At 51.8% G+C, this 15,240-nt stretch overlaps 1 protein-coding gene and 1 pseudogene across 1 annotated transcript; both read right to left on the reverse strand.

Moving 5' to 3' along the window:
• Positions 1-1,812: 1,812 nt before the first annotated feature.
• LOC119455341 (uncharacterized) overlaps positions 1,813-15,240 on the reverse strand; it is a 75,382-nt pseudogene continuing 61,954 nt past the window's right edge.
• Positions 3,950-11,336, reverse strand: LOC119455338 (uncharacterized). Its single transcript, XM_037716726.2, has 6 exons — positions 10,860-11,336; positions 8,704-8,892; positions 8,436-8,650; positions 7,377-8,379; positions 7,175-7,321; positions 3,950-7,121 (listed from the first exon to the last, which is right to left on the reverse strand). The coding sequence occupies exons 1-6, from the start codon at positions 10,993-10,995 to the stop codon at positions 6,727-6,729; spliced, it is 2,085 nt and encodes a 694-aa protein (XP_037572654.2). The 5' UTR covers positions 10,996-11,336; the 3' UTR covers positions 3,950-6,726.

A 15,240-nucleotide genomic window follows, 5' to 3' on the forward strand; every position in this document is an offset into this window, starting at 1 on the left:
TACAAAGGAAACCCATACGGGTTCCTCGAAAGAAAGCCTCGCAGTTGAAGAAAAATTCGTCCTGGTCGGGGACTCGAACCCGGGACCACCGTCTTTCCCGGGCAGCCGCTCTACCATCTGAGCTGACCAGGCGGTTAGCAGATGGCAGGGCGAAGTCGAATTTGTCAACAACTCGAAGCAAAGGCAAGTGATTGACGTAATAGTTCAGTGGAAACCCGCTAGGCGAGCGAAGAAATTAAAGGGAAAAATCAGCCATCCACCCAAATGCAGCAATTGCTACAAAGGAAGCCCATACGGGTTCCTCGAAAGAAAGCTTCGCAGTTGAAGAAAAACTCGTCCTGGTCCGGGACTCGAGCCCGGGACCACCGTCTTTCCGGGGCAGCCGCTCTACCATCTGAGCTGACCAGGCAGTTAGCAGATGGCAGGGCGAAGTCGAATGTGTCAACAACTCGAAGCAAAGGCAAGTGTTTGACGTAATAGTTCAGCGGAAACCCGCTAGGCGAGCGAAGAAAGTAAAGGGAAAATCAGCCATCCACCCAAATGCAGCAATTGCTACAAAGGAAACCCATACGGGTTCCTCGAAAGAAAGCCTCGCAGTTGAAGAAAAACTCGTCCTGGTCCGGGACTCGAGCCCGGGACCACCGTCTTTCCGGGGCAGCCGCTCTACCATCTGAGCTGACCAGGCAGTTAGCAGATGGCAGGGCGAAGTCGAATTTGTCAACTCGAAGCAAAGGCAAGTGTTTGACGTAATAGTTCAGCGGAAACCCGCTAGGCGAGCGAAGTAATTAAAGGGAAACTGAGATATCCACCCAAATGTAGCAATTTGCTACAATGGAAACCCAACCGGGTTCCTCGAAAGAAAGCCTCGCAGTTGAAGAAAAATTCGTCCTGGTCCGGGACTCGAACCCGGGACCACCGTCTTTCCGGGGCAGCCGCTCTACCATCTGAGCTAACTAGGCGGCTATTGGAACATTGGAACGGCTATTGGACTTCCATGACTTGGAAGTCATTTAGCGGGACATTGCAAAGTGTCCATGCACTCCTATTTTTGCAAAGACAAAATCCATAGGGAAAGGAAGAAGTAAGAAGGAAAGAGAAATAATAGAGGCATATCACATTCGAAAGGAATGAGACAAATGTGTAAGTTTTCCCTCTCTCGCTTTGTCGCAGAAAGAAATAGCTTTGTTGCATGAAAGATAATGATGTTGCTGTTTTTGCTGATGTTTATGTGACTGGTGTAGGCATGCCTATGCTGGAAAAAGTATAAATGGTTGAAGAATTTCAAATAAACTTCTAGTTGGCAGTCAGCGCTTATCTGTGGTATTTGTTTCTTCGTGTCCTTGTTTTATTCGCCTGTTCAAACCTCAGTTCTAACTACTAAATGCTACAAAATTAGAGTACGCCTCGGCGATCTGTAGCCCGCATCAAGAATACTTAACTCGTTGGAGGCTGTTCCCAGTGGCGCAGCGCTGTTTATTACTTCGCAGTAAGACCATAACCAGAGTGCCAGTGTCATCAAATCATCCCTGGACCCTCTCGGTCACCGTCTAATAATGGCCCATGTATGTCTGCTTCAAAACTTATATTACAACTTCCCCAGCTTGCCTAATACAATTCTTTTCCCTCCAGCGCGTACCTCGCGGCGGATGTTTAAACTCCTTTTGTGTTCAGGCTATCTCAGGCAAAACAGTAGCCTTTAATCAGTCACGGTTACCTACAAACATTAAAGGCTGGAAGAAACTCTCAGATAACATTGTGTGAGGAAACCCGAACAATTTAAGAAACCAGTTATTATTTATCACACATGCAACGTTCACAGATTCATATATCATGCTATATGTTGTCTTCTTCATACCGCTCTGTAACTACGAGTAAATCGTTATATTTTCTTTCTTTTTGCCTCTATCGTCTTACTCTTCTTACTTTCTGAACTTTCTTTTTGTATTTGCTCCCTCATCATGTAATGCCCCACTGGGGTCTTTAGAACATCAAAATGACCATGATGATGATGATAAAGTGACTAAAGAAATTTGCAGGAAATATTGCATTCATGTCATTTTGAATAATGTAGAGGCAAGTCCCGTGCACAGTGCTGCAAAATCCACGGGTCACACCAGCCGCAATAATGGACTGCTTGTCTGGTACCTGCTTGGCCACACTCCCGCGCACAATACAAGCCCAGTTGACGAAAGAACCAGAGGCCAAGTTTTCCTTTAACCTCGACTCTCTCTGTCATTTGCTTGACGCAGGGTTTTTGTACACTGCACGGACTGCAGACACTAAAGTCACCATGGTGAGGAGGGCGGCCGCGGCGTCTCACAACTCGCTGGCCGTCTCGCCCCACTACGGTGCACTTCACACACACCACACAGCTTGCCCACTGAAAACTTCCGCCAGCTTCTGCCGTGGTGACGATGTCCTGCACACGCCAGACGTAATTATGGAGTGAATTTATCCTACGCTTAAGTATGATGTGCATGCACAATCCAAACTACGCTACCGATAAACAAATTTCTTAAATTTTAGTATGAAATGTTTAAGTGTGGTCACAAATTATGGCAATCCTAATTTGCTCTTATCGCTTGTCTCGGTCAGAGACGTACCCAGCTACCCTTGCAAGAGAAGCGCACTTACCCGAGTAAAAAAATGAGTTGCCATCTTTCCGGGCTCATCTGGCAATGAAGGCGACGGCTCGGTAGTGCACGGTGACCAGTCAGCCTTATCTTTCGGCGTCTTCGTAATTCTTCGTGGCTATCGTTGAGAGAAACGAGTGACCGTTGCGCTGCGTTATTTTTACTGGACAAAGCACTGGTGAAAAGCCAACAACGAACGAGCATGTCATTCGTGGTTTCTGACTAGCACTAAGCGGGCTGCACTGCAACAAGATCCTAATCGGTCAGGTCGCACCGCCGGTGCTGACAGGCACTATTAAAACAGGCAAAGGTGCACAGGAGGGCAGTCGTAGCTTCATTGACCTCTCCCCGCAGGTGGGAACGAAAAGAGCGAAGGAAAGCTTCCTTCTCTCCACCATGGCCAAAAAGGAGAATAAGGATCACGTGGCGTTAATTCCTGTCAAATAAGGATGAAAAAGATTGAGAATGAACACAGGTACGGTCATCCTTGAGTTGCGCTTTAACGGCGGAGCTGTTTCAGCTCTTGGTTGCGCCGCGTAGTGCGAACAAAAACTAGTCCTGGCGATGACGTCACCGCGCGTTGCCTAGCAACCACCTCGCAGAGCGGCGTGTGCTTCGCCTCCTCTCCGTGCCGTGCACATGCAACACATGGGACGGTAAGGAGAGGGAAGGAGAGCATGCGCACGGCGCGCGCTATGCTCGGGAGAGAGAAATTGAAAATGAGAGCGAGAGATAGAAAGAAATTGTAGCAGCACCAACGAGGCAACGCGCAGAGCTGCTGCTGACAAGGTCCGCGTTTCCCGGTTTCCCCGCGTTCGCGCCTAATGCGCGCGGTGTCCGTGACTGCAGCCGGCGCCTCTGGCGGCGGCTCGGCAGGTTTCGACCAGCCACGCCCCGGCAAGTGTGGAGGCCAGCTCGGCCGTGACGTCACCTGGGAGATAAAGCTCGGAGCCACCGCGACCAAAGAAAATCCGGACACCCGAAGAAGAAGCCGCTCAACTAGCGCGTCGCACGGCCAAGCGAGAATCTGCGCGTCGGCGGCGAGCCGATTCGGAATACCGTGCCACTTAGCTTTTCCTAGCAAAACTTAGCCAAGCCTAGTAAAACCTGGAAGAAGCTAGGTCGATCACCAGCTCCGCTGTTTACTCCAGCCTTGCACCACTAGTGCAAGCTGCCCACATTTTTTCTTCAATAAAAAAAAGCGAAGTGGAGGCCACGTCTACCCTGCACTGCGTAGCATCCGATGTAGGTTTTGCCCTCCATCCACGGCGCGTACCTTGGCTGGAAGGGAGTACAAGGCAAAGCGAGCCGGTGGCAAAAATTTGTATTCATGGTACAGCACCGCCATTTGGCACGCCAGATTTATACGCCGGATTCAGTCATGTCTGCAGCTGCTTTACATACTGCAAGTATTTGTTTACCACTGGCACGCAGGCCGCTGTATAGCTTTGTTCCAGGGCGAAATATATTAATTACAATCGTCAACCCAAAGAGCAGACAGACGTTTCACTGCATGAGAGAGGGAAAGATTCAATTGAAGCTGTAGATGTCGGCATGGGCGACGAGTTGATAAAAATTAAGTAGGTGAGATGTATTATTGCGACCCGAGATCTACTACGAGAGACGGACTCTCGGAGCAGACGAAGAGGTGACGAAAAGCTTTATACAATATGTACAGATGTAGCAGGTAATGGCATACAAGTAGCATTAGTAGTGCACCAGACCGACGGGGCAGCTGGTGGCGGCTCTCTCTCGCAATTGGGCCGGGTCTGCCTTAAATACCTTTTTCGGCTGCTCGTCGGCAGGAACGAGGCGGGGCGGGTGCTGACGTCACCCGCGTCGCACTCCTGTTTCGTCGCGGGATTACTCGTGGTTCTCAGAAGAACGCAAAGGGGTCACCTCGATGAAGGCACGCAGTGTGGCACAACAGTATGTAGTGAAAAATGTGAAAAATTAATACGGTACATTAATGTGAAACGGCAAGCAATCTATAGCATGATGCTCCGGATATGTTGCACGATAATCTTGCAGTCAGCGAAGGAATTGATTGCCTTATCTCTTGACTAATTCAGCCAGCTCCCTGAATCTGTACAGAGATATCGTATGCAAAATATATATTCAACTCAAATGAGATAGACATCCGTGCAAAGATTATCCACGTACGTAGGAGAAAGATGATGAGAAATTTCAGCAGCACGTGCGTAAGCCAGGCTTCAATTATTCGCAATAAATAACAACCATTAGGCGCAAATATGTCGAGCATTCGCTGTCTCCTAAGAACATATAGTTTTTGGCCTCTTTAGTTTTCGTCACAGTGCGACATTTCAGTTGGCGTTTGTTTCCAGTTGTCTATGCCTTCCAAACCACTAACTGCAAAGTAATTCAACTTGTAGCAGGCGTGAAACGTGGCACTGCCTTTGGAATCAAATGCACATTGTTAGCCATTCTTTAAGGATGTACACACTATAACACGCAAAGCAGGCCCATCAGCGACCCAATGACAGAAAGCAGTTGGCTATTCTGTAAGAGTCCACCTATAGTCGGTTGTTATTTTACATAAAACGCTGCACATAAACTGGCCTTGCAGAGAGGAACCGGCAGCTGGGGGCGCCAGTATCCTCTTTGCTCGAACAGCTCCAGCGAATCAGGGGCGGCCGAAATGGACAGTCGACCAAGTGAACTCTTGCTTTAGTCGCATATAATGACGCACCTTTTACTGCTACAGCATTTAAGTACTACAGAACACACCCGTGGGCTATTGAAACTTGGAAATGTCATGTACGTACAAGACATCTCCAGTGCTTCGAACATCTGCAGCGCTTCGAGGGGTGGGCAACATTTTAGAAGAAGACAGAAAGGACAACAGTTTCTTTCCTGTTCTGTAGTTTGTCTTCTTCCAAAGATTAGTGTCGGACGTAAAAGAAGCACCCGCAAAAGTTTCTCTACTCATCGCTCTCGTGAGGTCTGCATGTGGCCGGTTTGAGAGCATCGCGTCTCTCTACTAGCAAGAGCACGTTGAATCACTTAGTACGAGCATGTTTTCGATGGCAGTGTTTGTGGCCTTTTGTCATTTACTTGTTTTGATGTGGGGTGTTGAATTATCACGTCTTGCCAGGTGGTCTCGTTACAAGTGGGCCATACTGTTACATTGTTTAGACGTTTGTTATGTTAGGGAGATTATCTGTAATACACACATTATTTAGATGCGTAATTGTTGCAAGAAACGAAACAGGCAACTCAAATATTATCGTCATTTCTTCTTAGCGCACGATAATCTTGCTGTCAGCGAATGCATTGATTGCCTTATCTCTTGACTAATTCAGCCAGCTCCCTGAATCTCTACAGAAATATCGTATGCAAAATATATATTCAATTCAAATGAGACAGACATCCGACGGAACTTTGCGCTTGCAATGGGGCTGTGTCTGGACGATTCGTGTCGTTTACTTGGGCTATCTTAGCGAATGCGCATTTACCTCATCACCGTGGGCGACGAAATGGTCACCACCTGCTCGAGACCTGATGGCACGTGTGTCGGTCCTGCCACGTCGTTTGTGACCACAACAATGCTTCCCCACCTGCTTCACTACTCCAGCGCCCTGATGCGGAGTAAGGGGAACACGGGCCCGTCCCAGTACGCACACGTGACAGGATTTGATCGAGCGGATGTCAGTGAGGTTTGTGGCGTTCATTAGCGCATAGCACAAACAGCTGCTCACAAGCGGGCGCGGGTCCAGTGCGCGAAATGCTGAAGCCTTGACCATATGTACGAGATGCCTAATTTCAAAAATACATTTATGAATCCTGCCACGACAAATGCAAGTCATTGTGTCGAAATGTTGTCTCTGTACTTGTTTTTTTCCCTCTTGCCCTTTTAATTAAGGCTCAAGCATATCGCTTAAACTACCCTCTTTGTACGCGTACTTTTGCTCATTTCAGAATGTCGTGTAGCACGTGCCTACTCACGAGATAGCACATACTGATCACACTTACATTTGTGTCAAGCTTGTGTTTTGCCAATTCAGGGCATTCAACCCTTCGATTTGCTATATCACATTAACCTACAGCGCTCGCTTTTCCGGACAGGCGTGTGTCAGGGCGTCCTCGCATAGCAGTCAGCGCCGGCTCCCATGTACGCAGGCCACCTCTGGCGCCGGAAAGGCAGCGGGCCGGCGCATCGGTCACAGACGCACTGCAGGCGCACGCGATACACGGTCATCTGGCCCATGCGCCGGTCGAACGGGTCGTAGGCCAGCTGGTTGTCCTCGTCGTCGTCGCCGCACTCGGCCGCGGCCAGCTGCTCGAAGGCGTCGTGGTCGAGCCCGTACAGCGGGCTGTCCACTTGAAAGCGGGCCGCCTCGTGCGCCCGCATCAGCTCCAGGCAGCGCCGCTGCTCCGCCGACATGGCGCGCACGCGCGTCGGCCGGAACCAGAAGGTGGCGAACACCAGGTCGACGCTGTGTGGCCCAGAGCCCGGCAGAAGGGTGCCTGCGCAGGGGAGCGGTCAACACTTGCGTCGGACTGAGAGATCGGCGCCATACCGGTCGAGATGGTGCGCTGCACTCCACCCGCGTCGTGCGGCCCCACGTGGCGACGGACGCGCCGGTACTCCGGGTGCTGCTCCAGGAAGCGGGCCCCGATGGCCGTGAAGTTGGGCAGGCCGGCATACTCGAGGGGCCGCTTCTCGTCTGCGAGGATGCTCGGTAAGCGGAGCTGCCTGACTGGCTACCCGGTCGTGCTCACCGGAGTCGTACACGAGCGCCCCAGGTGGCCCGGCGTCGGACCCCAGGGCATAGAGCCGCGTGTAAAGGCGTGATCCGAAGCGCAGCCGGCAGAAGTCGGCGCGACTGCGCAGGTACACGCTGGTGCCGGCGGCGAGCGCGAACTCTCGCTCCTCGTGGGCTGCGGCAGGGCCGCGGTGGCAGTCCGAGAGCCAGTAAAGGAATAGGTCGCGGCCCGTGCCGGGCATGCTGACGGCCAGGGGGGACGCCTGCGCTCCAAGCGCCGAGCGCACGGGGCGCGACAGCAGGGGCCGACCCGTGCGACCGTCCAGCACGGTCGTCTGGCTGGACACGTAGAGCGGGAATCCCGGCCCCGTCTGGTAGCTGACCATCACGTCGGGCGTCCCGTCGCCGTCGAAGAAACCCACGGCCGGAGTGCTGTACGACTCGGACTGGGCAAAGCGGCGTGACCAGAGCCGCGCAAAGCTCAGGCCGTCCAGCGCGAATGCGGTCGAGTTGAAGGCGGCCATGACGAGGTCCGCCACGCCATCGCCGGTTATGTCGACAAGCGCAGGTGGGGTCATGATGCCCTTGCTGGGGTCCGTATATATTGCACGTGCCGCGATGGTGCGGCCGGCGAGCAGCTCGCGCAACGGCAGGCTCCACAGCGAGCCCCCGTGCGTCTCGCCGCCTGTGCCGAACAGCACCAGCTCGGTGCCGTCCGGGTACAACATCAGCTGCGGCGAGTAGTACGTCTCGCGGCCGTCGGGCACCGTAGCCCAGCTGAGCAGTCTGCCCGAGCGCCCGCTGACGACGAGCAGGCGGCCCGCCAGCCGGTCCGAGGGCGCGCCCGGCTCCCGCAGCGGGTCTCCTCCGTGGGCGACCAACAGGTCGGGCGTGCCGTCGGCGTCTACGTCGCGGATGTGCTGCGCCGTGTACATGTTGGAACGCTCCACCACGGCCTCGTCCGCTCCCGACAGCGTCCACAGCACGCCGCCCGTGCGTCCGCTCACCGCGTACAGCCCCTGCGCAGAAGCGACGCTGCCGCCAACGCGCTTCGAGCCTGGGCCGCGCTCCCTACCGCCATGCGACCTCCGGCGACGCAGTCCGACACGCCGTCCGCATCCAAGTCCAGCCGGCAACTGAGCGCGAACAACTCGTGGGCCACGTAGAGGCGCCACAGCTCGTGGCCCGAGCGGCCGTCGAGCGCCGCCAGGCCTCCGCCGCAGCCGCGGCCACCGGCCGCCGGCAGGTAGACGTCGCACGCCACCCGCGGGTACCGGTACGCATCCAGGCCTGCGCGCGCGCGGTCTGTCACCACAGGCACCTGGCGAACTCAGCGCACTGACCGGTTCCGAAGCCGAAGACCACGTCGAGCGTGCCGTCCCCGTTGACGTCCAAATGGCGGAAGGCCGATTCCGTGGTCAGCATGGGCATCGTGTTGTGCCACACGTCGTGCGCGCGCAGCTGCCGGCAGCCGTCGGAGCGCGCTGCCCGCCGGCGTTGCCGGTGGTGGCGCAGCACCAGAACAGCCGCGCCTGCGAGCGCGAAGGCAGTGTGTAGCGAACACATGTGTCGACGCCAAGTATTTGGTACCTCCTTGGTCGGCACTCTGTCCACTCACGGAAGGAGCTAGATATGACGTCACAGATTGTGGAGACAATTTGAAGCGCCGCTGCATGGACGCTGCCATCTCTGAACACGTGACCGTGCCGCTATTGAGCGCGCCTTTGGTTTTGTCGTCCAGATCGCGGACGACATGGTGAGCAAACGCAAAAAAAAAAAGCTGTGTTTTTGCTTTCCGGCTGAATTATTATCCGCAAGTTATTCAACGCTTTCGACCGAAAGCGTAACGTTAGTGCTAGTCGTATTAACTGTGCCTTAGCCTTGCGGCGGTAAGCGAATAGTCGGCGTGTGCGTCCTCCAATGAAGCGACACTCGATTTGCACATAACAGATAGCTCTTAGCACCTCAGTGCTGGGTACCGTGACGGTGGTTAGGTGGGAGCAATCTGTCGATAATATTGTTCTCAATCTCATTAAAATGTATCTTCGCAGTTCTCGGTGTCTTTCGCAACCATTGGTCCTTCTGAACATGACTGACAGTCCTCGGAGAGGCACAATTAGAGAGAAGAGCCCCAGCTATGCTCTGCTCACTTACCTACGTTATTGTTACATAAGCTTATCGGTCACCGAATGACTCATTTGGCTATAGAAATACAAGTAATTATAATTTTGTGTCCAAAGCGCGCTTCAAGAAACTGCGGTCGATTAAGAATATTTCGTTATGCTTTTTCTTTCTTTCTGGGGTTTTACGTGCCAAAACCAGTTCTGATTTCTCGGTGCTTCGGTTTCGAGCTCGTTATGCTTTACGAGCTCGAAACAAAATTTGCAGTGAAATACATTTTCAAGTCCCGTACTTAATTGCCACAACATAGGAAATTACGTTTGCGCGAAAGGCATTCTCGGTTCATCATCATGGCTGCATGCGCAATTCAATGCGTACGTACGAGCCCTGACTGCTCGTCTCCCTATGATAACCAAATGTGCATTGCCGGACGTGAAATCTTTGTTGAGAAGGACAAGAGTGCTTCTTTCAGAAAAAAAAATTGTTCGGCCTTGCTTCTTCCCGCTGAGTCATCGATTTTCTGCGAGAGATAAGTTTCCCACGCCACAGGGGCGTCAGATAGTGTTTGGCTTCGGCGCCCATTTAATGAATGGGATAATATAGCTAAGCTACACTTAATATAGCTAAGCTCAATAAACGAGCGCGAAGGGGAGATGGACCGAATTAACAGCATTGTTCATTCACTGAATATAAGCGAAGAGCCGGCTAGCTGAGTGTAGATGAAACAGTGTATGCAAGAAATTAAGAGAAGCGGTGGAAATATGAAGACGAACTTAGCGATCAAATTTTACGCTGTGTTATGACTTTTTCGCGTAGTTATGACTTTGCACATCACCGCGTTAGTCGCGAGCGAGGTCTAGAAGCCCACCCATTTCTATGTGGGACGCTGGCGACGGTTAGCGCGGTCACCTTTTTTTTTTTTTTTTTTCGAATCAGCACTCAGACTTTCAGCATGATGTTCAACACACATGCGTAGGCCTCCTGCTTTACCGTGGCCCGATCGCCCGTGAACGCTTCCTCTAAAGCAAGCCCCGTGTATGTATTTCTTTCCGCCCCGTTTGAAGTTTGCGCTTTTCTTTATTCGCCTCAATAATGAACCAACCAGCCCAGCAACGCATTCTGTCAAGCTCTAAGCATCGGTTGCGAAAACAGAGAAAACAGAGAACCGAGAAAACCGCCTTTCAAGACCGGCGTTAACGAAACAGCAGTGGCAATGATGTGCATTCATTTCGACTGCTCTAGGGGCAGCCTACAAATGTTGGTATTTCGCTTTCTGACGAAATGGGGCGCTTCCTAATAATAATCGACAGTCGACGCAGTGTCTCGAGAATTGGGAAGCCACATTCGGTATAGCATACGCCACTTGCAGGGTGATTACCGAGCGCGGCACAGGCCAGCAGGATCCACAGGGCGGCACTGCAGCGCCGTCGTCGCACACCGGCAGCCGGTCCTCGCCTCAGCACGCGCACCTTGCGCGGAGCCATCAGCGGACGGCTCGGTTCTTCGTCCGACATGGCCAGTCGGGGCGCAGTCCAGCTGGCGCTGAGCGACGTCAATGCATTGACAGCATACTCACGGACGACGAATCACGCCAGCGCGTGCACCGCAACCACACTTCCAGACGGGCAAATCAATCGCGACGGGAACACACGGCACGGTCTCCGGGTTTCACGGACGCGCTTCAATGTGAGCGGCGAACCCCCGAGGGAAGGCACCCGCAAAGCTGGTTGCAACCACGCGCCCGGGCGCCCAGCAGCTGACGCCGAGCCAGCAGCGCCCAAGCGAGGCTCGGCCACTGCAGCCTTGCCGCGTCTTTCCCCGTGACTGCGCCGTGCACCGGCATTGCTTCCTCGCGTTCTGCCGACGGCACTCGTCCTGCGCTGCATTCCAGCCGGCGCTCTCCACCAGGTGGCGGCGGGCTCGTCGCGGTCGATACCTCGAGCCGACTGGGCGCCGCCTGAATCTGCCACGTGACTTGCGCGAGGGCAGCGCGTACGCTTGCTCCTGGGTGATGCATACTTTATGATTTATTTATTTATTCACATCACTACCATCGCCCGGAGGAGATTATTAAGAGGGAGGGGGGAGGGGGGGGGGGGCATACGAAATATGCAAAAAAAAAAAGAAAACGTACGAGGTAAGCACAAATATACATCGTCAAAAATGTAACACTCAGGCTACACATTGTAAAACAGGACATATTCAGGGCTCTGAATGCACTAAACACGAAAGGTACATCATAACACAGGCAAAGAAAAAATTCTAAAAGTCATCCAACGAAAATAGCGATACAAGCACTGTAACAAAAATTAAACGAGAACTTCAGAACACTCAGTGACGCGAACGGCGCAACAATGGCGGGAAAGAATGGGCACCAACAGAAACAATCGCGTTGGGTCCCACGCTTGAATATAGAAAGGGAAGAACGAAGATAGGAATTTTTTTTTTTTTTTTTTTTGTGCGGTATGAAAGGCTGTTGTGTTTTTCGCTCGTTGTCCCTTCTCTCAGATATGTACATACGTCGGTGGCTTGAGGTATAAGTACCGAGCTGCGCCAGTAAAATTTTTTACGGCGAAGTTGAAACGAGTTCCATGTAAGAGAGAGAGAATGAACTTTTATTCTGAGCAAGCGCAGTCTGGTGGGCGGCCTCATTATTCCAGGTAGCCGCGGGCCATCTCCCGTGCCCGTTCGATGAAGCTGCGCTGTCTCTTTGGGTCCGGGTTGCGACTTTACAATTGCTAGTAGGTACAGCTGGGGTTATCCATCCTACGCATTACATGGCCAGCCCAGCTCCATTTCTTCCGCTTAATGTCAACTAGAATATCGGCTATCCCCGTGTCTTCTCTGATCCACACCGCTCTCTTCCTGTCCGGTGGACCATTAGGGTTACAGAATGGATACCAAGAGAAGGGAAGCGCAGTCGAGGTCGGCAGAAAGTTAGATGGGATGATGAAGTTAGGAAATTTGCAGGCACAAGTTGGAATACGCTAGCGCAAGACAGGGGTAATTGGAGATCGCAGGGAGAGGCCTTCGTCCTGCAGTGGACATAAAATATAGGCTGATGATGATGATGACAGCTGGGGCGAGGTACTGCGGGTCACGTGACTTCCGCTTAACACGTGTTGTCATTTTTCTTTTCGCGCGTCTCAGCCGTCACTACGCGCAGTGTTGCCAGGTCGTACGAGGCGGCGTAGCCCAAAGGTACAGAAATGTAGCCCAAATGTAGCCAAACACACAAAAAAAGATAAAAAATATTCGTTGCCACATTTAGCCAATTTCATTTGCAGTTTTTTTTTTCTACATTTTCATATTCGACTACGGCAATCCTTTTTTGCACAACCCGTCGTAACAAAATGTCCGTGTCTCCGTGACGGTCCACCCTTTACATCAACAACAGCGACATCATGCTTGCACACAGAACACTTAAAACCATAGAGTTTTTATAGTGAGAAAATCTATGCTTCCTACGAATCACTTCAGAGGGCGAAATCAGTGTTTTTATTTTATGACCGATAGTACTATAAGTTATTGTAAGTTATTATTTTTAGTTATTTACAGTAATATTATCTACGAACTCTACTTTTTTAACTGTCGTGAACGTAAAATAATGGTCAGCATCATCCAGCGTTACTAGATAGAGGTAATCTAGTAACGTTCAGCATCATCGACCTCTCACGTGACCTCTGCCTACGACGTAGAAAAAGTTCAGCGGTCTGCAACGGCGACGCGCCCACGGCTCTGTTTTTATTGCGATAGCAATTATATGGACACTCAAAGAGGGTTTCTGCCGTCGCCGTGAGAACAAACACGCGTTCTGCGCCGTGCTCCCTGAAGGGCTGCAGAATTAAGCGTCTCTTTCCTCCTTTACAATCACCATATATATAGAGCAAACGCGACTTCTTCCATCGCGCGAAAGGCCGTGGGAGGACGGGAGGGAGGGGAGGCGACGTTTAGCTGCGGCACCAAATGCGTATTTATATAAAAACGTTGCAACGCGAGAAGGTGGTAAAGGCATCCGACGCTGCTTGACGAGTTTCCCGTTCTGATCTCGTCGAAAACCTCCTATAGCCGCCCCCAGAGGCCCTGGCAACAGTCACCAACGCCGCGCGCGTTCGGTGCGAACGCGGGCAAAACGGCGACGGCGTCGACAACAGTTTTGCGCGTTGCTGGTGCTGCTGCATGTCCAAGTTTATACAGCTGATAAAACTACTATCCTTACTCCTTATAGCTCTCTACTAAGTTGCTATCGCAATTGATGCTTCGCCTTTCGGGTGAAGCTGCGACATTTTTTTTTTTTTTTATATGAGCCAAACCCAGTCTTTCGCGCTATGATATCTGGCGTTATTAGCCTGATCGTCCTACCTTGTTTTTTTTTTTTTTTTAGTTAGCTTGGCCCGGGTTAGCTGGGACACACCCCATACAGTGTCCATTGACATCAACCTAGCTGCCATCTTAGGTCTCTAGCACGCCAAAAACATTCGGTAAAATAAAGTGACAGACAACAGATGCCACTCGCTGTCTGAATCTGTCTAAGCGAAGCTTTAAAAGATTACTGCGCAAAACGGCACACCAGTGTAAGAAGCGCGCGGTCGTTTTCGGCGACGAGCGCGTCCCGAACGTAACTTGGTCGAAATGGTGAAAGCCGCGACAGCGCACAAATAGCAGAGGTAAACGACAAATTAAGAACAGTGGTAATCCTGTGAAAATCGGTTACTGTCAAAAAGCAAACCATGTTGATGTGCTTATAATAATAATTGCTCGGGTTTTACGTGCCAAAACCACGATCTCATTAGCAGGCATGACGCAGTGGGCGACTCCGGATTAATTCTGACCACCTGTGGTTCTTTAACGTGCACCTAAATCTAAGTACACAGGTGTTCCTGCATATCGCCTCGATCGAAATGCGGCCGCCGTGGCCGGGAATCAACCCGCGTCCTCGAGCCAGCAGCGCGACACCTCACCTGTTAAGCTAACACGGTGGGTGAAGTTCATGTGGCGTGGTGCACTGATGTCATCGTGGCAAACATGTTTCGATATTAGCACAATGATTATCTGCATATGTGACGATACGGGCGAACCATCTATAAGTAAAAGCACTGCAGGACCCACCTTTGAGCTCGGGGTCTTGCTCCCATTCGTTTTTATACTTTCTAGCGTACTAGGCCCACTTCCCCATGGTTCGATTCTCCTCTCCGCGGAGGATGCGATCTTAAGTCCAACCTATCGAAATGAATCTCGAATGTAAGCACGAATAAAAATTAGTCTCGCAGGGAAACGAAAATGACAGTAAAGCTTAGCGTGAGAAACGTGGAGCCGGTCGAAAGCTGTGCCCGGCGCGATACTTCACCCACAAGTCATGGCCATGAACACGCTGGAGCGTGTCTTCTACCCGTGCTTCCCTTCTTTCATGTCGGCGCCACGATCGCCCGACCCTATTTTATTCACACTTTTTGAGCATAGCCATGTAAGTACAGTGTACTGTGAAAAACCCTCTACTGCCAGGCTCTTCCCGATGCCCGGCGATTGGGTTTCTGACGATGAAGCGGGGTGTAAGTTTAAGTGTATCAAATATCAAAGACACCGGCTCAGACAACGGCGCAAAGAGGGGTGGATTTCGCGCACGCACACACGCACAGCCGCGCGGCCGGCTCAGCCAGCTAAAACCTAGCCTTCGAGTTTTGTTTCTACTCCATCACAGCCACCTCTGGAGCATAGGGAGCCTACATGCAACGCCGTTTTAGGGTGGTGACAGCCTTTGT

This window comes from Dermacentor silvarum, chromosome 6 (genome assembly GCF_013339745.2).
Source record: "Dermacentor silvarum isolate Dsil-2018 chromosome 6, BIME_Dsil_1.4, whole genome shotgun sequence".
In the NCBI taxonomy this organism is placed as follows: domain Eukaryota; kingdom Metazoa; phylum Arthropoda; class Arachnida; order Ixodida; family Ixodidae; genus Dermacentor; species Dermacentor silvarum.